Source organism: Phoca vitulina, unplaced genomic scaffold, assembly GCF_004348235.1.
Source record: "Phoca vitulina isolate PV1807 unplaced genomic scaffold, GSC_HSeal_1.0 scaffold60, whole genome shotgun sequence".
Taxonomy (NCBI): domain Eukaryota; kingdom Metazoa; phylum Chordata; class Mammalia; order Carnivora; family Phocidae; genus Phoca; species Phoca vitulina.
In genome coordinates this window covers 1,675,321-1,700,678 of record NW_022589763.1, presented here as the reverse complement: position 1 = coordinate 1,700,678, position 25,358 = coordinate 1,675,321, and the positions used below count along the sequence as shown (strand labels likewise).

General features: G+C 42.2%; 1 protein-coding gene across 1 annotated transcript; it reads right to left on the bottom strand.

Annotated features, from left to right (window-relative positions):
• Positions 1-1,251: 1,251 nt before the first annotated feature.
• Positions 1,252-21,378, bottom strand: ARSH (arylsulfatase family member H). The gene is made up of 11 exons (XM_032391145.1): positions 21,326-21,378; positions 20,224-20,265; positions 18,323-18,472; positions 16,191-16,312; positions 13,958-14,083; positions 12,927-13,350; positions 11,565-11,701; positions 7,393-7,527; positions 4,660-4,822; positions 3,418-3,539; positions 1,252-1,619 (listed from the first exon to the last, which is right to left on the bottom strand). Exons 1-11 carry the CDS (start codon positions 21,376-21,378, stop codon positions 1,252-1,254), a joined length of 1,842 nt encoding a protein of 613 aa, XP_032247036.1.
• Positions 21,379-25,358: the final 3,980 nt, after the last annotated feature.

Here is a 25,358-nt window from a genome sequence, read left to right as displayed (position 1 = left end):
GTTCAAAAAACTTCTAATACCAGAGAGCTTCAAAATACACAAAAGCACAGTTAAAAGGATAAAAACTCCAAAATAATAGCTGTATATGTTTTTAAAATTTTCACCATCATTATCAAATAACTTAAGTAGGTAACTCTGGGTTGACAGTTTTCTCTCAATAGTTTGAGGAGATTATTCTGTTGCCTTGTGGCTTCCCTTGGGGCCATTAGCAAATCTACTTTTGTTTTAATACTTTTTATTTCATAGGAAATCTGATGTTTTTCCTTGATTGATTTAAAGATCTTTTCTTGGTCTTTTGTAGTCTGCAGTTTTCCCATGATCGTTCAAGGTATGGATTTATTTTTGTTTATGCTGCTTAGAATTGTTTTCTAAATATGCTTCCTGAATGCCTTTCATCAATTAAAAACCTTTTTCATCCATCTTTCTCTATTTTAAATATTGCCTCTTCTACATGCTTCCTACTCTGTACTTCACGAAATATGATGAATTACAATTGACAACAATTACAACATTCATTACAATAACATTGATTGAGTGCTTACTGTACATACGGTGATTTCAGGTGAATTGATGCATGTAACGCTCACAGCTACTACATGCAATAAACACTGGTTTTCCCCCATTTTACACATAAAAACACCAAGACGCAACAAGTCCTCCCCAATCAAAGGTTAACAGGAAGAAGAACCAAGATCTGTAGAGAGGCATTTTGTAAGACAGGAAGAGAAGGAAAAATGAAAAGACAGGAAATCAAGGAGTGGAAATGAGTATGACATCACTTCCAGTGTTATGTACACCATCTGCTTCAGGCTGAAACAAAATACTTATCATCACTGATGACAAAGATAAGATGTCTGGGTTGAGGATCCGCAAGTAGAAGTTTCTACCATAACCGCATAAAAACAATGCCATCAGACCTACCACTTCTAATCACCTTCTAAGAACCACAGATCCATAAGAATCTGCAGAAGGTCACCTTGGTCTATCTTTTTGCTTGAACAATGACACGGTATATAAAAACATGACACCACAAATGCTCTACTCTAGGTGCACTGGTGTCCAGGTCCACTTTCACTTCACTGAGCTCCTGGACCATGACTTGAAGAAAGAACTGAAATCTGAGGGCTTAAAAAGAAAATGGTGGAGGGCATAATTATTTGTCCCACATGGAATGAATGAGTCAGCTGAGAGTTCTTCCCATGACCTCTGTAACAGTGTGTTGGTGGTGGGTAACAAGTGTCCCCTTTCTGCTCACCAAGCAGTGGAAAGGATGTCATCTTCTTTGTCACACCCACAAAAGGGGAAAGTCCCACAGCAGGGCTGTAGCCATGGTTTCCAGAGGGTGTTGAACACCGAGAACTGCTGTGGGACCGGTGTGAGTGTCCTGCGATGCTCTTTGATGGCCGCCTCGATTTTCTTGACCACCGAGTCAAATAATGCTTCATTGTCAGGGTTAAGAGGTCGGGCCTCAGAAGGGTCTCTGGAGATGTCGAAGAGCAGGGGAGGGTCGTGGTAGGTGACATCTCCAGAACACGAACAGATTCCACTCTCATAGCAGGCGTCAGCTCCATCTGGGGAGAACTTGGGAGTCATGTAATGGACCTTCCACACTGTTGCACCTGGAAAACAGGGCTCCATTGGAATGCCATATTTCTTCTCATTTTAGGACTCTTTCCCTTGAAAATATATTTCTCAAACACTTCTGCCAACAATTGATAATCTTTGTTTTAGTTATTTTTTTAAGATTTAAGTTATTCGTTTGAGAGAGAGAGAGTGTGCAAGAGCATGAGCCCCCGGGGGAGGGGCAGAGGGAGAAGCAGACTCCCCGCTGAGCAGGGAGCTGGATGCAGGGCTCGATCCCAGGACCCTGAGATCATGACCTGAGCCAAAGTCAGATGCTTAACCAAGTGAGCCACCCAGAAGCCCCTGATCCTGGAAATTCTAACTCCAGTCACTGCTTTGCTCTGACGGGGTATAGGCAAAGTAGAAAATTTTCTAAGGCTAATTACCACTTTCAGGTCTGATATTGACAAAGGTGATTTGGCAGGATCCATCATTCCTTGTTCTTTTCTTCCTCCCTCTGTCCCTCTTTCTCTCTTTTTTCCTTCCTTGTTTCCTTTCTTCCTGCATAAATGGTTAGTAGTTCTATTTCCGGAGATCAATTTTAGATGGAAAACATTGTGTTTCCAAGCCTCTGATCAATGAGGCTTGCACAGAAGTCTGTGGGTGGGGTTTTGTAGAAAGGCTATGTTTTTCTAATAAAATTAGGCTAAATCACCTGACTCAGCCCTTTACCCCCTTTGCTCTTCTCTCTCCTTCCTGCATGGAGTGCGGAAGTGATGGCTGGAGAAACAATAGCCACTTTGCAACCAGAGCATTAGAAGGAGCATGAGAATGAAAACCGGCATGCCAGAGAGGGCAGAGTGGAAACAGAGAAAGAACCCAGATCCTGGTCGTGGCATTGAGCATGGTAACAGCTCTGTGCTTCCAACTTCTGAAATCCTCATTATGATAATATAAGTAAAATTCTATTTGTTTAACCCTCTGTAGTTAAATTTGGGAAGCTTCTGTTGTTGAGGGGAGCTGTTTTGTTTTGTTACTCGCCATTGACCATGCCCCTAACTGATATAGAATCTAGAAGGAAGAGATTTTTGTTGGTTTGTTCTAGTTTTATGGGGGAGATTCATCCACACTGACCTGAAGAATGGATCACACCACAAGTGATGGGTCACATGGGAGATAAATCCTATCTTTTCTGAAAATTAAGTTAACTCCCATCAAGTAAGAATTCTGGTGTCTACAGATGTAAGGAAATGAATATCTCTCTCTCTTTTTTTAAAGATTTTATTTATTTATTTGACAGAGAGAGACACAACAGAGAGAGGGAACACAAGCAGGGGGAGTGGGAGAGGGAGAAGCAGGCTTCCTGCCGAGTAGGGAGCCCAATGGCAGGGCTCAGTCCCAGGACCCCGGGACCATGACCTGAGCCGAAGGCAGACGCTTAACGACTGAGCCACCCAGGCGCCCCTGAATATCTCTTGTTAATTTATATTTGTTTCCATGACTCCTATAGCATGAAGGTAAGGCAGAGATGATTAACTGGAAGGGGACAGTAACTGCTGTGTGGGTTACACTGCAGACTTTACTCCTTGTTGCCAATTATTTCCGTGTCCTTAGTTGTGGATATTCATATTCTCTCTCTCTGTCTCTTTCTCTCTCTGACGTATTCATGCATGCAAGCTTGCACACACCTCTAAAATCTACCACAGAGCAATGACTGCTTAACTAACTTCCCTAAGGGAAAAGAACCATCATGGCTGGGTGCTGTTTGTACATGGCCCAACTTCCGCAAAGACGAAAAGGAAACAGGGTTGTGCCTTTAACGTGTTCCCACACGTCAGCCATCTTCATACTCACAGTCCTTCTGATGCCACCTGGCTGTGTGCAGGTAGACCCCACAGTAATGGAAGAGGAACTCATGCTCCGAGTGGGACACCCTGCCTTCCAGCAGGGGCATTAGGTTCCGACCGTCGATGACTCTTAGGAGAGAGGGAGAGATGAAGAAAGTGGTGAGAGAGGCTTGGGTTGGTCACACATATTATGACAGCAGGAGGAGGGGGGAGGGAAGGGGGGAGGAGGTAGAAGAAGAAGGAAGAGGAGGGGAAGGAGAAGGAGAAGAGGCAGAGTAGGAGGAGTAGGTGGGGGGATGGGAAGGAGGAAGAAGAAGAAGGAAGGGGGGAGAAGAAGAAGAGGAAGAAGAAGAAGAGGAGGAGGAGGAGAAGGAGGAGGGGGAGAAGAAGAAAGAAGAAGAAGAAGAAGAAGAAGAAGAAGAAGAAGAAGAGGAGGAGGAAGAGGAGGAGGAGGAGGAGGAGAAGAAAAAGAAGTAAAAGAAGAAGGAGGAGGATGAGAAGGAGGAGAAGAAGAAGAGGAAGAGGAGGAGGAGGAGGAAGGAAGGGGAGAAGAGGAAAGGACTTTAAAAATAAGCTTACTACACATCTTCACTCATTTTATAACAAAAAGAACAACAAAAACAAAAAAATAAAAAAAACTGAAAAAGAGGCAAACCTCACACAATTTCTAAGACAGTGGGAGAGGTGAGCGGCTGGAGGTTTTATTCCGATACCTTGTAAGACACTATGAGTGAGTGTCATGGATTAGAAAATTGAGCTCTTGACACTCATTTGATTTAAATAATACCGTGCCGCAGATGAATAGATACTAGTCCTCACACATGGAATTTAATCCTTAGAGCATGAAATGCATTTATGCATCTCAAAGCCCATAGAGAAAGAAGGCGTAATTCATCACACATACATTAACACATACTTACTTTTATTCAGTAATTCACCTAATAAATATTTGCTTAATGGTCTAGGTGCTGCGGGGGATATACAACTGAATGAGAGTCGATCCCAACCATGAGGACAACAGAGCCTATGTCTGTGTAAGTATGAGAGACAAAGTAGAACATATTCTAATAGGGAAACAGACAAGCTATCCCACCAACTGTTCAGGGGAGAAAGATGTTGTCTGGCCATCTTAGCAGATTACTGAAAATTAAGTAATATACCACACATACACGCAGAACATTTGCTGATATATCCAAGCGCATGTCAGATGTATCTGCCTAGGTTAAGAACAAGCACTATTTCCATATACCTGTCCTGGGGCAATATCCCTCCACCTATATAAGACAGTGTCGGGTAAATGTCCATTAGGCTCGTTGGTTCGTCAATCACTTTCCCAGCCTCCAGGACTGTCGGCCACCGGAATATTCCTGGGACACGAATGCCCCCTTCCCATCCGCCCATCCCCTTGCCACCTAAAACCAAAAATCAGAGTCAAAGATGAAGTCAAGTCAACCATATTTCTCCACTCAGTTGGAAATTACATCTAGATGGAACGTTTTCTGTCACTTGTCAAATTCATGCCAGTGTTCTATATTCACACACAGAGAGAGATACAGACAACCTGAGATATATTTCTTGCTTTCCAGAAGTTGAAACTCGACTTGTGAACATCTGGCCGTCAAGCGACAAACCCATCTATAACAAATAAAAACAAGTGATGTCCTAATACGGTGTGTTATTTTGTACCAATGAGTGCCAAGGAGTTTCACTATTACGAGAAAAGAGAACATTCTGTAATCTGGCAAATCTTCAGTCTTTATTGGAATCACACTGGGCTCTAAAAGATGGATAAGTAAATGAGGCTCCAAGCAAGACCAGAGAAATAGGTTCTACCTGGGCCGTGCTGATCCTTGAGAGAAAATAAGGAATTGGAACTTTATTCAGTGATTCCCCATATGGACGAAGATGGAGAGGTCATAGGCTCGTGAATGGTGCAGAGGTGGATAAAGCATTGAGGATCCCATCTCGGACAAAGGACATTTCGGGTGTTTCTGAGCACAAAATAGATGAGCCCGTGCTTTAGGACCTATCCTACGGTCAAGATGTTCATTGCAGAATAGAGATACAATCCTAAGCCAAATGACATAGTCAATACAGACTTTTTTAAGGGAAAACAATGAGATTCTCTGGGTGGGGTGGGAGGAAACTCTTCCAAAGTAGAACAAACATGAAATGTTCATGGAACACCTTTTAAGTGCTGGTCACTCTGGCAGTATGAATTACAAAGAAAAGACAAGATGGGGTATCTCCACGTGGAAGTGGGGAGACATTAAATGGGAAAACATTTAGGAACAAAGACTCTGTCTAGCTAGTGTCCAAAGCCATCCCAGTTCATCAGCACCATTCTTTCTGGAAAACTTAACAAGCTCTCTGCACTGAATTTATATTTGTATACCAATAAGCAACAAACAAAAAACCAAACGTAAACCCACCTTGACATTTTCATGGTCCTATTTAATAGCCAGCGACTGTGTTAGGTACCTACAAAAAATCTAACCTTCTACCCAAACACCCAAATTTGTCTCTCAAATGGACTCAGCTCCTCCTGGTGATCTGGAGGCCAGTTCCAAAGGTAAAATCTGCTCACAATAATTTTGCTGTACCTCTTTGAGAGCTATGTGAAAGCACTTTTTAGAGTGATGGTTTTATGCACACACAACCCCCCACCACATGCACACACACAAGCAATGTCACTGTTAAAATCATCACATCTCATTTGGTGGCATATATAACGGCATATATTAATTTTATTAAACACCTTTGCTACTAGGCTTGTGACCAATTTAGTCTATGCTAATTAACAGTATGTCTACAGCAAGCTGACATGACCCACCAGAAAAGGTGAATATATTTAGGAGCTCACTTGCTGTCAATCACAATATATAACATTTCTATTATATCTATCTATAATCTATCTATCCATCTATCAATCATCTATCTATCTATCTATCTATCTATGGATCAACCAATATATCTATCATCTATATACCTATCCATATACCTATCACGTCTTTGCAGCCAGCCATCCATCCATCCAACCATCTATCTATCCATCTATCATCTATCTATTCCTTCCATCCATCAATCCATTCATCCATCCATCCATCCATCATCTACCTATCTATCCTAAATTGTTTCATAAAGTACAAGGAACTCCTAAAGTTCTGATTTTTGTAATGATGACAACTTTGACACCCCTTTACTTTTTTTTTTTGATTGGGGTTGGGGGAGGTAGGAGGGGAGTATCAAACACCAAATTCATTTTTAAACTCTTTTTGATCCACTTTGCTGATCCATAAGGGCAGGCTCAGGGGAGCTATTGAATAATCCAGCAGGGAGTACATCAAAGATGTCAGAAGAATCCACTCGCAATGAGGAGGAAGGCACCCACTCCAAATGAACACCTCATTTCCTGATCATTTCACAGTGTTTGAAGCATAGTGATGACATAATTGATTTCATTCCATTAAAAACCTGGATTTGGGTACTCAGGTTAGTATTATACTAGAGCAAGTGGTTCTCAACTGGAGAGGACTTTACCCCCATGGGACACTGGGCAATGTCTGGAGACAGTTTAGGTTGTCACTATTTTGATAGGGAGGGGAGTGGTAGGTGCTCCTGGTAACTGTAGGGTGAAGATCAGGGATACTGCTCAACACCTTACAGTGCCTAGAACGTCCCACATCAAAGAGTCATCCAGCCCCAAATGCTCAGAGTGCCAAGCCTGAGAGACCTGCTTTAGATGGTCATTGAGAACCTCTGTATTTACACTCAAGAGGCTCTCATTACTTCAGGCATTGTTGTCTTAAATTCTCAGACATTGCCCCCAGACTTGCACCTTTTTCCAGCCAGTTTCATAACAGAGTATAACTCCCACAAAAATCTCTCCAAACCAAGTTTGCAAATGAATGCACGTGCAGGCAAAACGAAGTAGACCTCACTGAGGGATTAAACTAAAACACATGGACTCTCTGCACATCACCTTTGTAGATCCCGTTGAAACCACCCAGCTTGACCTCGCCTTCCTGCACCTCCAGGCGACCCCCGTTGTCTGAGGTGAAGTACACCAGCGTGTGGTTGGCCAGGCGCTCCTGGTCCAGGGTCTCCAGGATCTTACCTGGTGTGGGGGGAAACAAGAAACTCACCTTTCACCATGGACCACTGTCAGTCTGTGACGTGATTATTATTAGGCATTTGTTAGCATAACAATATAATTAAGGGTTATTTTATTGTATAGGCTATCATAATATATAATAAATCATGATCATATACTCTAATATATGTGTAGTATATACAAGTATTCTACACAGTAGAGACATAAATAAATCCTATATGCCATAGAATACATATACTAGATAGTGTAGAATATAAAATTGAGCTTTATATATTTATAATTATTTGTTATATATTTTACGCTATATAATATTTTATATATGTATATAAAAGCATGTATTCAATATAAATACATAATAAAATAATAATAATATATGTAATATAAATTATTTATATCTAATAATATAATATAAATTATTTATATCTATAATATAATAATGAATATAATTCTATTTAAAATATAAAAGATGTTTCTGTAATATATTTTAAATCATAATAAACTGTAATACATAATATATACTATAATATATGATAAATATATTATTTGTATGTAAATACATAAAATATGATTTGTATTATAATCCTATATACTTCCTATATTATATATATATTATGAATATTATGATCATTATAAGAATATTATATTATTAATATTGTATATGAATATTATATATTATTATATTATATGGTAATATGTAATATATGATATGGTAATATATGATATATGATATACAGATATGTAATATATGATATGTAAGTATAATGAAATATTTATAACTATAAAAGTTATAATTAATAATATCTTGAAATATTATATTAAATATATAATATAATCTATTATAGAATACAAATAATCTATTAAAATATTGTATAATGTTTGATGATTATATACTATATAATAGTGTTATATAATGGTTACTTATTATATAATACTAATAGATAATATTTTATCGTATAATATGTAATTTTATTATATAACATTTAATATATCATTTTAGTTTGTAATGAATGATTTTCTTATCTAATATTTAAGAAATATAATATATAATATATATAAAATATGACATATACTACATGTAAGAAATACATATTATACAACATATAAGAATATGTATTTATTTTACAAGTTACATAATAATATATACACACATTATATACACACACTACATATACACATACAATATATTAGAAAGTATGAACTAGTATGTAGAACACATCATCATCACTCAAAATTCAAATAACCATTAAATATTAGGCCTGTCAGTTAAAAGAAACTTACAAACACTAATAAAACAGAGAAGACAGTTCAAAAACTGACATGTCCAGGAATAAATTCGCAGAGTCATACCCTTGCTCCAGAGAGCATGAGCCCCACCCCTAAAGGATGCACTATCCCCACGCCCTTCTAAAGGTTGCATCTGACCTGCAGGTTATTCTTGTAGTTAAGCATGCGACCATAATTAATACTTCACTAGACTCAGCAAGCATCGTGCTGATGTGTGGACAATCTCTTAAGGGGACAAAGGACTTTTTTTAAAAAATATTTTATTTATTTGTCAGAGAGGGAGAAAGCACAAGCAAGGGGAGCGGCAGAGGCAGAGGGAGAAGCAGGCTCCCTGCTGAGGAAGGAGCCTGACTTGGGGCCCGATCCCAGGACCCTGGGATCATGACCCGAGCCGAAAGCAGAAACTTAACCGACTGAGACACTCTGGCCTCCTGGGGACAAAGGGTTTTTGAAAAAAAAAACAAGTAGAAAGCTGATCTAGCCACATCCCAAACTATGCTGATTTAACTTATTTGAGCATAAACTCATTAACCTTTCTGTTTCCTTGTTTAAAAGTGATTTGTTTTAGAAGCCACACTGGCCATTTTTTAGAAATGTTGCAGCTAGAAATTAATATATTTTAAAGCCCAGATTACGGAAGATAAAGATTATAATGGCTTCTTGGGAAGAGAATAATTACATGTAAACTATCAGTTCTCATTAGAGCTGGCTATTGTATTTAGCATAAAGGTTATTTGTAACTTATACCAAGCAAATAAAATACGTGCCAATCCTTTTGTTTTTTGGAAACGCATATATGTAAGCTTCTGTGTATGCAATGTATAAAACATGTAAAAGCGTGTGTGTATACGTATGTGCATATGGCAACAGAATAATCATAAAATCTCTTACAAGACAAAAATACAAGGAAAGAAGACAAGAATGAAAAGCTGCTAAAATATGTTTTTAAAGTACAAGTTCCCGGGCGCCTGGGTGGCTCAGTTGGTTAAGCGACTGCCTTCGGCTCAGGTCATGATCCTGGAGTCCCGGGATCGAGTCCCGCATCGGGCTTCCTGCTCAGCAGGGAGTCTGCTTCTCCCTCTGACCCTCCTCCCTCTCATATGCTCTCTCTCTCTCTCATTCTCGCTCTCTCAAATAAATAAATAAAATCTTTAAAAAAACAAACAAACAAAAAAAACATTTAAAAAAAAAAAAAAAATAAAGTACAAGTTCCCTCGAATAGAGAATTTAAAATATTGCTGAACACTTGGAGCCTCCAGGAGATTCGCTTTGCATGCCGTCCCAAGGACACCATTGTTATGGCTTCTTCCTGAGAAGGTTGTTAACTTGGGAAATGATCTTAAGTTTTATCATCATATTGCAAAGTAGAAACAAACCCACACACAAAAGACACTTCTCTGATTTTTGATCTGCCTCTGGTTTTGATATGATTTTCATAAGCCATGAAGGGGAGAAAAACACAGCATATTGGGAAGATGTCATGCAGAGAAATACCTACTTTTCATTAGCTCGGGAATGCAATTAAAAATATCACTAAATGCAGTTAATAGTATTTACAGCGCATCTGCATCGTGTATTTACACAGACTACAAAATAGACATAATTAGCTGTTCGTGGCAAACTCTGCCTATAAACATGGACAGAAAGTCTTTTTGCATAAAACTGCTCTCTGACTCGAGACACAAATGCGGCAAAATGCCTTGTTTCCAAAGCAGATGATCCTGGACGATAATAAACATCAAGGAAAGAAATCATAATCTTACAACTACAGTAAAGTTACAATGTTAGAGTTGTTTTTACTGTAGCGGGTATCAATGTTTGTGTGTATCTGCCAGGGAATTAAAATATATATATATATATTGTAGCATGCATATATAGACATATAAACAGTATATGTATATGTATACATATATGAACATTAATATTTAACTTGCATGGATAGATTTTAAATGTTAATTTAAATTATATTCTTAGTTGATTTAATATCAATAGATATTAAATGCATGTTTATGTATACCTAATATATGTAAAAGTAACATTTTTATATTTAAGAAACTTAAAAAATTTAAAATTCTGTGAATATTAGTTTAGGTGGTTCTGCACAGAACACTTTTCAGAAGCTTCTACTAGTAGAAGAAAAAAAAAATCATCCTGTGCTTCAAAAGTAAAATACAATTTTTGAGATGAAAAAATACTCCATCATGTCCAATTGAAGGAAAAGGCTATTTGGAAAGCACGATCAGTTGTTTTATGGGTATGCATGTGGCGCTTCTCCCCCACCCAACCTGTCTCTGCCGCAGTCCCCGCCCTCATTCGTGACCTTTTGTGTTCGTTTCCACATTGAACCCTTATGAATTTGAAACAAATGGCTTCAGTTTAGGTAAATTCCCTCCCGCGTTTCTAAGCATTTCTCGTTAAAAAATGAGCTAATGGGAAAAGCACATTTCCTTTTATATCCATCAGAATGATGGGGAAGGGCAGTGTCCTTTACAATGCAACTTCATCCATTTTGAACAATGAGTCTTTATTTTAAAGATGGGAAAATCCCATATTTATAATTGTGACTGTTTTCTTGGGGGGAACAGTCAGTGATTTTGCTGCACCTACAGCCAGATCTTGAATTAGTTCCCTGGAACCAATATTTGCCGACTGCCTAAGATCCACAAGGGGCTGTCCGTTGTTTGAGGCAACCAGGATGCATTCACTTTCTCTAGCCCATGCATCAGATGCTTTAGATTGTTTTTCTCAACACTTACCCACCATCCAATCCATTTCTTCGACATTATCCCCATAGAGTCCGTATTTACTGTGCCCCACAAACTTCTCTTTGGTGATCAGTGGAGTGTGGACATGCAGGAAGGACACAAAGAGGAGGAAGGGGCTGCGTTTATACCTAAGGGGTGAAACGTGAACTGAGTTATCATCACAAACAAAGGCGTTTTCTCCCCTGGGATGGGATTCCTCATCAGCTGAAAGATCTCGCAACAGTTGATAGAGGTTGTCTAGGTCCTTACATGACCAATACCACTCAGGAGATTAACAACTAGCACAGCAGGACATCAGCGGAAAGGCCGTGAGTAGGAAGAAAGAATATCGGGACATTTGCATTAGCAACAAAATAGTGATTGCAGTCTGTCTTCTGAAGAAAGACTTCTTCATTCCTTCCTCCTCCTCCTCCTCTATGCTGTCTGGAATGTAAATGTGATGGCTGGAGCTTTGGCATTAACTTTGGGCCATGAGGCTGCTTGCACAGAATCACAGGTAGCAAGATAGAAGGAGCTAAGATGCTAATACATCTTGTTTGTTGTGTTCTGCATTTTAATGTCCCATGGAGCCATTTAAGATTCCTCCTTCACATGCTTTTACAACCAGGCATTATAAAGGGGGAAGGGTATAGAGATTGGGTATGTTCTATCAAAGACAGCCCATGGGAGTGACAAGCAGAGTTGAGTGACTGCATTCTGACCACTGTGTTAGAGCAAAGGATCAAAGCATATGAATGGATGAGATCCCATTGTCGGACGCATTATCCCCACAGAGTTACACCTTTTCCTCTTCCATCCACTCCCCTGTACCCCATACACACCAGGTCAATGAGCATCCACACCCACAACTCAATCTGCTTCTAGTTGGGAACCTAGAAGGGAGCTGGTATGCAAAGACGGGAGACCGTTACCTTCATGCCCACGTGGCTTGTATTGAACACATAAAACCTCAAATTAGGTATCTATACATAGAATCACTCCCTCATTATTCACGGACACAGAAGGATTTTCGGGCTGCTTCTAAGGCAAACCAAAATCAACATCAATCCCAAAGATTGAATCCATTTAGATCCCAATCCATATTGAAGTGATACAGATCAAAGCATAGGGATTCGTTTTTATAAAAAAGAGTGAGCACAATATATTTCTTTACCATTTCAGAGTTTACAATTTGCAGGAAATTTAACATTCAATTTTATTCTAAGTAGAGATTCTACTATATGGCAAATATCGCACGCATGCACACACACACACACACACACAAGAAGGCCCATATCCCCAAGATGAACCCGACTTCTCCGAAACACAGACAAAATTCCCATGCATGGAATCGGGCCGGAAATGACTCCATACCTGTCGATAAAGGCAAGTGCCTCCTTCAGCAATAGGGAAGCCACTCTTTCCTCCCGCATCGGCTGCTGGATGATATCATGGTTTCTCATAAGAATGCAGTTCCAACGCCGAATAAACCCGTAACTGGAGTACCAGGAAATGAAAAACAGGAAGGCAAGAAGAGCGAAGGTGACGATGACCTTCCACGGAACGGCGAACCAGTGGGCGAACTTGGGGATGAGGAGCAGGAGGGGGACGAGGCTGAGCACCACCGTGGAGATCCAGAGTTTGATCCTGAGCCAGCGGTGCAGTTCTGGTGTCTTGGACGTCTGACAATCGCTGATCAGGCCAAAGGGCAGCCCGTAGAAGTAGTCGAACCCATGATTGAGGGGGTGGTAACAGTGATCATCCCGAGAGGCACAGCTCAAACCCTGGTGCCACTTGCCTGCAGGAGAAACAAAATGGCAGCAGATACATCTACCTGTTTCTAGAACGTGGGCTTCACTTAGCAAAAGTTAAATACGACTTGCACTCCCTTGCCATGGGGATATCTTCTTGGTACCCCAATCACCTCCCTGAGGATGCTAAGAAGGTTCCCATATTTGTCACCAACACTGCTTTCCCTACGCCCTGCATCTTTCAGACTAAAACAGGGCAGTAGAAACCCCTTTCTTGCTGCTCTCTCTCTCTAAAATAAATAAATCTTTAAAAAAATAAAATAAAATAATAAAAATAAATAAAAACGCACTCACTTCTCTGCTAGTAATGATGTCATAAAAGTAGTATACCCCCCACCTCGCCGCCTACAGAATATTCCATTTTGGTGATAGCAATGGATGAGCCCATTTGCTTTTGGTTCCCGTGATTCTTCCAATACCCTGCTCGAGATACTAAAGGTCCTGGGTAATCGTGCGTTACATCCCTACCCCACGCGTGTCCTCACAACAAGAGGTCACTGGAATGGGTCCAGCTGATGTCCCGGGGAAGCTCGGTCCCAGTGAAAGGGGATGTGCACGAGCATGCTTCCGAGTTCAGAGTCCTGCGTGCCATACCTATGAGCCCCGTGCGGTAGCCACGATGCTGCAGCAGTGTGGCAAAAGTCGTTTCATTGGTGGGCAGACCACCCGAGCCTCCAAGCCAGGTGAGCTCGCGGTTCAGGTTGGAGTGAGATGCCATTCCTGAAGTCACAGAAGGAAGCACCCCATGAGTCCCACAGTCCCTCTTTCTTGACAGTCATGACAAACTCCAGGATTCATCCTCCTCTCCTTGAAGTGTCTCCTACTGAGCCCCCACCGTGCTGTTCTTTCCCGAACATTCCCTTGCCTTTTTGTCTCTACTTAGCTTGTCCTCACATTTGCCAGATGCAGATGTTCTGTGGGGATCGGGATCACTAGCTCAATACACGACACGCCCGGTCACACTGGAGTTTCATATGAACAATGAATGGTTTCTTAGTACAGGCATGCCCCACATGTTGCACAGGGCATACTTGTACTTAAAATCTAGGCATTGATGATTCAAAATTCAACTATAACCGTGCATGTGACTCTGGGGATGATATCCTTGGACCTCGGTTCTGAACTTTGATGTCATTTTTCTACATGGTGAGAAACCCAGGTCTCCTCCAGACCCTCCTCTGAAGTTGAGGTCCTAGACATCGCTATACTCAGGAACCCAAATCTCAACATGACCAACACAGAGTCCATGGTCATCATACTTCAAACCTGCCTCAACCAAGGACACCATAATCCCCCCCAGCCACCCAATCCATGAATTCCTTTGGGATCCTCCCTGTCACTCAGAGTCACCTCTTCTGTCCAATCCCATGTCAAGTCCTGATAACTCTAACTGGGTAAACGGTTTGGATATTTATCTCCAACACCATAGCTTTCGAGCAGAGATTCAGCTGGGCTGTGCTTTGATGTCCACAAGCCAATCTCTGTCCACCATCCCAGGCATCTTCTGAAGAACCCTTCCAGCCCATGTCCCTCCCCTGGTCAAACCTCATTACTGTCCGTCCATCACCCTCTGTTGAAATCTAAATCTGGGGTGGAGTTTACACAGTGTTTGGTAATCTGAGACAACTGATTATTGCTGTGGCTGCCTCATTCGCCTAGCGCACTCATGCCTGACTGCATTGTCTATGTGTGTCACTTCCTCTGCTGAGCACACCCTCCCTCCTGACTCCTCACATTTCAAGGAACTTCATCCAGGAGGACTTTCCTGGGATGCTGTAGAGGTCCCTAGGGGCTTCCAGTGCTCACTGAACTATTCTTTGCATCTCGACCACTGGAACTCTTGGCGCCTTGAAGTGCATATGTCCTACTTATGTTACAACTACCAAGAATAAACCTATAAATGAAAGGCATCACACAAACATGCACAACCAATAAAAAAAATCAAAATATGTTAAAATAGCATTGTGATCCAATCTGCTTCTTGTTTTTCCATTCTCAACAGAAACAGGTACATTAAAAAGGATGCCTTTTGCCAAATCCTAAAAGACAAAAGCCTACCTATCATTTTCAAGAAAAGTGGTTACATCTTTTAATTAATTATAAATATATGTATAGATGTTAGTGTGTGTATAAAAATTTGATGGAGCAGAACTTTGATCCCATCTTGCTACATGGTGAGAAACCCATGTCTCTTCCAGACCCTCCTCTGAAGTTGAGGTCCTATGTAGACGTCTCTATACTTGGGTAGAAACTTAGATAGATAGAAACTTAGGGATTGGGAATATCGGTAACTTCTACATCATAAAAGGTTCAATATGTTGTAGCTGAGTATAAAAATTGATATCCATAATGTTGATTCTACAACATCATCTTGTGTGTGTGAGAGAGAGAGAGAAAATGTATGAGTCTCCTTCTTTTCCATGTTCTTCTCAAGAGCTTCTTCTGGTTCCAATCGCATGCCCCGACACTCGACAGACCCACTTTTCTTGGAACTATGATATGCTTTCTGCTAGCTTGAAGACAAAAGGAACATCTTGAAGGCTCTGACTACAAGTACTTGCAGGTCCTACAAGCAGCTGGGATATTGCTCTCCAGAAGCCCAAACCCTTCGTTGTATGCGCAGAGGCGAGCAGGCTTGGTGGACCCTGGCAAGAGACCCACCTGTTTACGCTGTATAGCGTAAAGGTAAACAACACGACCCCCATTTGCAAGTAGATTCTTAATACCAGAAGTGACCTTTTGAGAATCCTTACGAAGAGTAGCAAAAAATAAAGAAGAAGAAAGCATGACATAAAGACAACATTGTCGTTGCATTGCCCTGTCGCACCTGATCGGATGGGGTACCGGCCCGTCAGGAAGGCAGCCCGACTCGGGGTGCATACGGAAGCAGCTGACAAGTGCTGGGTGAGCCTCACGCCCTCGTTTGCCAGGCGGTCGATATTCGGTGTGCTGCGGACAGAAGGAGGATTCATCACGCGGGTTTCTAATTCTCAACGAAACAAAGAAGATTCAAAGCCATTCTGTTCTGAGTCCAGCTGACTCTGTTTCCAGTAAACCTAAAATACATGCCTTTTAAGCTTCAGTCCATCTACCTGTTTAGAGGCCTCCTCGATGGTCACAAGGAAATGGAAAGCAGACTTTAAAACAGTATATCTTCAGGCAAAACAATTGCAGACTAATATAGGTCCGCGGGTATAATTAAACTATAACTAGTCTGAGCTCATAGGCATTTCAAGGCAAACATTAGTCCATTTGCTCATATCATACTCCTGAAATGAACGGGTGACTTGGATTACATAAAATTTTACTGTATTTCTTGTAGTAACATGTATCTTTTTTTTTTTTTTAATAACTAAATGGTGACATTTTGGAGTTTAAATTACCGCCCACGTTGCTCATCTGATATTTTAAGGTCTCGAAAAATTTCTTGGAGCATCTATAGAATATAGGCTCACACAGGTGCTTTTAGCAAATCCCATAAGCTAAGGTATCCCCAATCTTAATAACACGTGAATGACATACTAGTCTCACAACCCTGCAGCAGTGTGATGGGGGAGAGAGTCCTATACCCGCAAACATTCTCAGTATCTGTGTGGGGGGAGAGTCAGCAACTGGAAGAGACGGACAGTACCAGATTCTCAAGCAATGTCTCCTGCCTTACCCGTTACTTCCTTGCAGGAATTAAATAAGAGACAAATGTGCTCATGTAGACCTTAAATGCCTTAAAGAACATCATCTCCTTTCAAAGTCTGAAAATATGCTTAAATATAGGACTGTTCCATGAGCCACATTCCAAGGAGAAACGATGGTATTTAAATTCACACTAAGAGGCACCGTGTATTTGCACATGAATAAGGTTTGTCTGGTGCTGGGGAGCAAGGACATACAGAAGGATCGTGGTCACCAAAGGCTTCGGAAATAATTCAGGGAAGACCCTGAAAAACTCTAACGTCATTCGTCTCTGCCGTGCAATATTATTCAACTACAGACAGAAAGGAAGGAATGATACTTGCTGCCACATCGTTGAAAACATGATGCTCCATGAAAGAAGCCAGACACAAAAGGGCACATAATGTGTGTTGTGGGCTGAACGGTGGTCCCCCAAAATTCATAAGTAGGAGTCCTAACCCTGAAGAGCTCGGAATGGGACTGTTTCTGGAGTTGGGGTCGCTAAAGAGGAAACTGAGTTAAAACGAAGTCAGGGGTGGGTCCTAATGCAAGAGGAGGAGCATCCTTGTTAGAAGAGGAGATGAGGACACCCACAGGAGGACCACATGAGGACACAGGGAGAACACGGGGTCTACACACTAGGGAGAGGGGCTTCATGAGGAACCGGCCTCAGCCCCGCCTGGATCTCAGACTCCCAACCTCGGCCCCGCCTGGATCTCAGACTCCCGGCTTCAGCCCTGCCTGCATCTCAGACTCCCAGCCTCCAGGACCGGGAGGGGAATCCATGGGTGTTGTTGAATCCACTCAGGCTGTGGTTTTAGTTATGGTGGCCCTAGCATGGTATTACATTATATGATTCAGTGTATATGAAATTTCCAGAATAAGCCAATCCCAAGCGACACAGAGCAGACTGGCGGTTGCTAGGAGCTGAGGGCTGAGGGCTGAGGGGTAGAGGCGACCGGTACTAAGTGCAGGGTTGCCTTTTGGGGACGATACCAAAGTTCTGGAAGCAGACAGAGGGGATGGCTGCACCAGCCCGTGCACATGCTCCACGCGTCTGAACGGTGCCCTTTCCGTGGCTTACAAGGGGGCATTCCATGTGTGGCCTATCTCACCACAAAAGCACGGCTGCAACCACCAGACCAGGGAGACCAGGATGCAAAGTGCCGTCCTGATGTTCTGCAGGCTTCCTAGGCCGACCTCTGCTGTCCCCCGCCCGGGCCCCGCCGCCCCCGGGGGCCCGGGGGGCCCCCCCCCCCCCCCGCAGCGGGGCAGGGGCGGCTTCCTTACCTCACTGTGTTGTTACCATAGCAGCACAGGTCCCCCACCCCAAGGTCGTCCGCCATCAGCAGCACAATGTTGGGCCTGGAGTTCCTCGTGGCGAAGGCCGCGCTCAGGCCCCCAAGCCAGCAGCACAGGCACACGGACAGACGGCAGGTCCTGGAAGCATTTGGGGACGTGACAAACACAGCGACTCACACTGTCAATCCGCGTTTGCCCTGCGGACAACTGGAAAGACCGTGTCGTGCTGTTTCTCACCAGTTCCCGCTGCATGGTGCACCCTGGCCTGCCTGACTCGGAAACCAGAATTACTTTTATTTTATTTCTTACTTTGTATTTATTTTTATCTTTATTTTTATTTTTTTTAAGATTTTACTTATTTAGCTGAGAGAGAGAATGGGAGACAGAGAGCATGAGAGGGGGAGTGTCAGAGGGAGAAGCAGACCCCCCGCCCAGCAGGGAGCCCAATGTAGGACTCGATCCCGGGACTCCAGGATCATGACCCGAGCCGAAGGCAGTCGCTTAACCAACTGAGACACCCAGGCGCCCCTGTATTTATTTTTAAAGATTGTATTTATTTACTTGAGACAGACAGAGAGAACACAAGCGAGGCGGACGGGCAGAGGGAGAGGGAGAAGCCGGCTTCCCGCGGAGCAGTGAGCCCAATGTAGGGGCTCAATCCCAGGACCCCAAGATCATGACCTAAGCCAAAGGCAGATGCTTAACCAACGGAGCCACCCAGGTGCCCCCAGAATGTTTTTTTTTAAAGTCCTTTTCTATGTTAACATAGTATAACACACACATTAATTTTCTATGCCTTGTGATATTTAAATTCTTATAACTTCCCAAACTGTTTCATGATATGAGACCCTTAATGAAGCCCTAATAGTGTTTAAACTTGAATAGAAAGCCTAATAATTTGATTTATTGGGATTAAAATGTAAAAAAAATAGAAAATCGGACGCAAATCACCAGCGAGTCTGGCTTTTTTTTTTTTTTTTTATGTTTAGTTGTACTTTTTAATACATTAAAATATATATTTAAAATAACATTGGGAATTCTTTCAATATCTGAAAAAGGAAAATTAACATACATGTGTATGTTACTATTAGGCTGTGGGCTCATGCCTTCGTAACTGCTAAAGGCTATCGTATGCTCCAAAAAACACAACAGCCTTTGATTGAAATCGCTCCAAGTTGAGGACCATTGTCTCCTGCAGGAAACTGGTTCTCCATCCCCAAATTCCATCCGATCCATTCCAAGCCCTGTTCACGCTGCCTCAAAAAATGCATCTTAAATCCACTTGCATGCATCCAGCTACAGGCCCATGAGGGCAGGCCAAGGAACTCAGCAGCATGTCTCACTGGGACATCTCCAAACTCTCCCAAATGGCCTGGCACGTCCCATTTTTGCCACTTGGGCCCCTCCAGAATGCGGCCAAGCTGAGCAACCCTATCAACGTACAAATCTGGTTGCAATGCTCCCTCGCCAAGTCCAGTGGCTGCCCATTGCGTCATGATTGGCAAGCCTCACCAAGTGGCGCTCTTTGCTGCTCCATCATGCTTTCTTCTCACTACCCACCCCCCAGCCTTGGCTTATCCATGGGTGTCCTTGAAATCCCTACAAGGACCCGTGAGTTTGGACCTTGTACGATCTCTGTGTCTCTGCAACATCCTGCTGTTCGCCCTATGAATTCGCACACATGCTGTCATGCCTAAGGTAAGCATCGCTTCCGCAGAAAAGCCATCCTGTGGGACTCCAGCAACCCGCAGCCCCTGGCACACCCCTCATTATCCTTAGCAGGTGTCAGGCAGATGAAGTAGACCAAACCTCAGCCGAGGTGAGGAACCCTGGGACCCTTCTGTCTGGGGTACAGAGAAAAAGGAAGGTTTGCGAAGTCACCTACTTACCAGTTACAGATTGTCTGCTTCATGACTGCGTATTCTGCTCCCCTAGGGAAGAAAAAGAAAAAACAGAAGAGGTGCAGAACCAACATTTCTCTCATAGACAGGCAGTCAATCCAAAGTACTAAAGAACCTGTTGATTGCAAACCAGTCATGTTGGCGCAGAGAGAATGTGACAAAGAACATGCACGACACACTCATTTCTGGGTAGATGTCATGGCAGATTTCCAACACATGATGTGGATCTGGCAACAAAAACCCTTCATGGCAGAGTCACTGAAATAAATAAGTCACCCACGAATGGGCATGCATTCTGTAACTATTTGTATCACCCATACGGTATGTATGGTACTCTCCTGCAAAGAACATTTCTCTGCCCAAGGTGGATAAGCAATGTCTACGTTAAAAAAGCACAGTGATGAACACTGTGGACCTATGGCGATGTTGGCCAAACTCATTGAGCGCAAGAAGGCATGTTCAGCAGCTATAATTATGATCCTTTTATAAGAGTCCAAAGGGTGGTAGAGTCCTGTGTTCTCCCCACAGAAGACCCTCAAATGGCTCCAAGTTGGTGATGCTTTGTAGGCTAAGGAGCCACCCCACAAGACAAATGCTATATAATAACAATTAATGACACCACCCCAGAGTTTATAGGGCTTTTTCATTCCCAAGGCATCTCCAGTGTTCCCACTGGATCCTCAAAATATCTCACCCTGCTTGCCTCGAAAGCTTAATGACACTTCTTTTGTTTTATGGGAGAGGGAGCTGGGGTCATAGAGTTTAGAACACTTTCACAGAGGCTGGTAAATTGGAGATGTGGCATTCAGGAGGTCTCTGCCTTATAATCATGTGTGTGTGTGTCCAATTCCCAGGGCTCCCTTGTCATCTTAGACTTCCAGGAAGGCTCTCAGGCGGGACGTTTCTAGAGGCCGACTCCCCTGGCACATTTGGTGAAGCCTACACTCCCATTGTCTCTGCTCCACAGACCCCCAATCAATACTCGTGCATTCAGCTTGGTTCCATGGTGACCTCCTGAAAAGCCGTACTCTAATGTTTCCTCTCCCCAGCCCCACTGCCTCACACATTATATGGCATTCCTGTAAATTACCAGTAATTTCCAGAATGCATTTCCAGTACATCCTCACTGAAGACATCGAGCATTTCCCAAGGGTTGGGTGAAAGATGCAAGAATGGTGCTTTTTTTATTTATTTACCAGTTGTAACCATGTCCACCTCATTTCACAAGAACGTATCTCTCCAACCCAAGATTGGTAAAGTCACAATGGATGGTCCTAGTCACATGTGCAAAGTTCTTCCTAACTGGCAAGAAATAAAAGGTATTTACAAAATAGATGGAAATAAAAGTTAGCTTCATGATATAACAGAACTTCTACTGTCTCAAAGAATTATACATATCAAGTCCAGATTTTAAAAGATATCAAGAAGACCGTGTCTACCCAGGAAGCTCCTCTACCTCTACCCCATTCTGCACAACCCCTTTCTCCACTTCCTCTCCCCACTCTCAAATTTTAACATAGGCGTTTATTAAAGGTGGGCAAACTGGTGATGCATAACTGGGCTTCTGGGACTGTACAAATGCATGAGGCTGGTGTCATATATCAATGTGGTCTTCCAAATTGTTTTTATTTTCTAACTGTCTTTGAAGAGATGTCCAAAGTTATGAACCTAATCAAGAAGCACTGCTCAAAAAGCTATTCTATAAGGTCATGTTATTAATAGAAAAAGCGGGAAACACATTAGCCAACAAAAGAATTGCATCCCCAAATGGATGAAAATGCACATGCTGATGTATGTGGACTATATGCCTTCAGAGAGAGAGTGAGAGTCAAAAACCAAACCAAACCAAAATAAAACCCCAAAACCAGTGCCCCTGGATGGTGGCGTGGACCTTCCAAAATGATGGGGAAAAAATACAGCTATGTGAGGTGAGTGATGTGTTAGCTAACCTATTTTTGGTAATCACTTTTCAGTACATACTGATAGCAAATCATCACATTGTACATGTTAAACTTACACAGGGTTCTTTGTCAATTCCATCTCAATAAAGCTGGAAAAAAGTCTTTAAAATTCCAGATTTTCATGGTTTTGCCTTCAGAGGTTAACTCCTAATGACCCAGAAATAGCAAAACATATCAGTCATGGACACCTTAGTAAGAGAAAGGTTATCAGGTAGTTATATGGAAGAACCTGAGGATGGTGCCTTAGATGGAAATGGGGTCTTTCCAGATGTGATGAAGTGAAGATCTGGAGATGACACCTTTGTAGATGAGGGTGGCCCTAAATCCAAAGACAGTTGTCCTTATAAGGGACAGAAGAGGAGACACAGACACAGAGGAGAAGCCACTTGAAGACAAAGCCAGAGATGGGAGGTATGCGGCCAAAAACCCAGGGAGGCCTGGAGCCCCAGAAGCTGGAGGAGGCAGGAAGGACCCTCCCCTGGAGCCTCCAGAGGGAACACAGCCCTGCCCCGCCCGGATCTCAGACTCAGGTCTCCAGAAATGGGGGAGGATACACCTCTGTTGCTATAGCCCTCAGTTTGTGGTCATTTGTTACAGCAGCCCCAGGAAACAAATATAAGCAATTGGGAGGGAAAAAAACAACTTCTCTACATCAGGAGACTCCATCAACCAAGCAAAAATGGCATGTTCAGAGAAGGAGAAAATATCTAGAATATTTTCTATAAATAGATTAGAAAAGGGATAAAGATATAAGAGAAAGACTAGACATAAGGTGTGCACAGGCCATTCACAGAAGACACACAGGATCAATAAACTCATAACCATATGCTTAGTCTCCTCAGTAACCAGAAAAAGTAAATTTTAAGGATCATCAGGTCGCATATCTATCAAAACCCCAGTAATTTCTTCAAGTTTGATAGCATGCAGTTTTAAGAAAGATTCCAAGAAAGTTACCTGGAACTGCCAGGGAAAGCTTTTGTGAGGGTACGTTTTCCACCAAATATTAAATTTTTAAGAAATCATAAACTAAGACACAGTATTTGTGGCTTCTCACCCTGGAGAAACGGTCAGCCAGCAAGCAAAAGTCAGGGAAAAGGGGGTTCATTGCAACATTGCTTTTACATGGAGTCAGGCTGAAGCCAACTGAAAGCATGCTGAAGAGGAACGGCTAAATAAATGGGAGTATATTCATCATGCCGAAATCTATGTTATCTCCTTTAAAATAAGGAAGATGCACTCATTGATCTTTTGGGATTCTTTGATGGTAAAGCTGTATAATTCTGTGAGGCATTCCTCAACCACAGCTGAAATCAAAACAGTAATTACTTTTGTGGGACCTTTCATCCAAGGACACCGCGATGCTACCTGGATGTTATCTCCTTAAGCTTTGAGGAAGGACAGTAATACTATGATTACTCCCACTCTTCTGTGGATATAGGAGCTTCCAGGAGTTAGGGTATAGCTTAGGGCCAACTAATAAAGCCAAATGCAACCTCTCCACTCATTAAAACATTCTCCCTGTTAATGTTCACTAACAAAAATCTTCTAGCCGCTGACACCAGTCTTGAAAGTGCCTGTATGTTCTTCCAAAAAAACAGAAGCTCCTTCTTTCCCCTACGCACCTGGAAAATCATGCATTATATATAACCAAAGCCACAGTCGTCTTGTAGAGTGGACCCATGGTGGTGGCTTGATGCCCAGTGGAGGACCACCACTATCTTCATGGTAGTTGTCCGTGTGTAGGTGAGCGAGTCAAAGACATAATTGCAACCCAGGCGGAACTGGGCAAAATTCAGCAGATCATACTTGAAATGGAGCAAACAATTGATCATAATTTTCAATTGAACATCTCCTACCTTTCTTTGTTATGTGCTGAGAACCAACACCTGCAGCTGGGCCAGTCAATGCAACTAAAGCAGAGGAGACGCTTAAAGACATAAATTCCCACATGTGTCCCTAACAAGAGCATGAAAGGCACAATTGAGAAATCGGTCAAATGCACCAGGACGCGGTCTCTCAATCTCAGCACTGTGGGCATCTGGGGCTGGATAGCTCTCTGGGGTGGGGCATCCTCGACACTGTAGGGTGATGAGCAGCATCTCTGGTCTCCACCCAGCACATGCCAGGAGCACCCCCTCCCCAGATATGACAACCCCAATTATTCCCACACATCGCCAAACAGCATGAAATCATCCTGTCTCCGTGGTGAGCTCCACTGAACCAGACAGATAGGAAATCATTCTTGGATGATTTCAAATGCTGTTTATTCATCAGGCAAGATTCTGATTTTCTCATCCAGCGTTGTTGATTTAGAATAGAATCTCTGTGATTTTATTATTTTTCTCTCCTAATTTAAATATATGAATAAAAATTGAACGTAGAAATTTTCTCATTGCTTTATTTTACTAATTCCTGCTGGAAAGAATTTAATATGTTGACTGTGGTATCTTGTGGTTCCTCACTGAAGAGATTTCTAAAAAGATTCACATAAATCCCCAAACTTCCTCCAAACTGACTGATATTCAATGACTTTATTTTTTAATTAATTAATTTATTTATTTGAGAGAGTGAGAGAGAGAGCATGAATAGGGAGGAGGGGCAGAGGCAGAGGGAGAAGCAGATTCCCCACTGAGCAGGAAGTTGGACATGGGGCTCGATCTCAGGACCCTGGGATCATGACCTGAGTTGAAGGCAGATGCGTAACAGACTGAGCCATCCAGGTGCCCCTATTCAATGACTCTTGCAACATCATTATTATAAAATATAAAGGAGAATACTCAATAGCATGAAAAAATTTAAATACATCTGTTATCAAAAACATACTCTTCCCCCCGCCAGCAATTCATATACACCCACATTTTCTGCTGGATGAGATAAACCCATCTCTCCATTATTTGCTTTCCACTAAGAAAAAGTCCACTACTAAAACATTAAATGACAACAATTATGAAGTAAATTCAGAGACCAGAAGCCTGGTTTCTAAACCAGCAAAACTGTTATGTTATGTGTCAACCTATGATTTTCAATATTTTGGTATTCATTGAGTCACTGTAATGGTACGAGCTGCATTATCCCATTCAGGGATTATACCAGATAGTTTCAAGAAAGAAAGAAGGAAAGAAAGAAAGAAAGAAAGAAAGAAAGAAAGAAAGAAAGAAAGAA

Bases quoted from the DNA above. Each gene is read 5' to 3' on its own strand.
- ARSH (XM_032391145.1), bottom strand. From the start codon at position 21,378: ATGCTCGATGTCTTCAGTGAGGATGTACTGGAAATGCATTCTGGAAAT. The intron at 20,266-21,325 runs GTAATTTACAGG...TTTCTTCCCTAG, and splicing joins ATGCATTCTGGAAATTACTG to GGGAGCAGAATACGCAGTCA. The intron at 7,528-11,564 runs GTAAGTGTTGAG...CCCCCACACCAG, and splicing joins AGAAATGGATTGGATGGTGG to GTAAGATCCTGGAGACCCTG.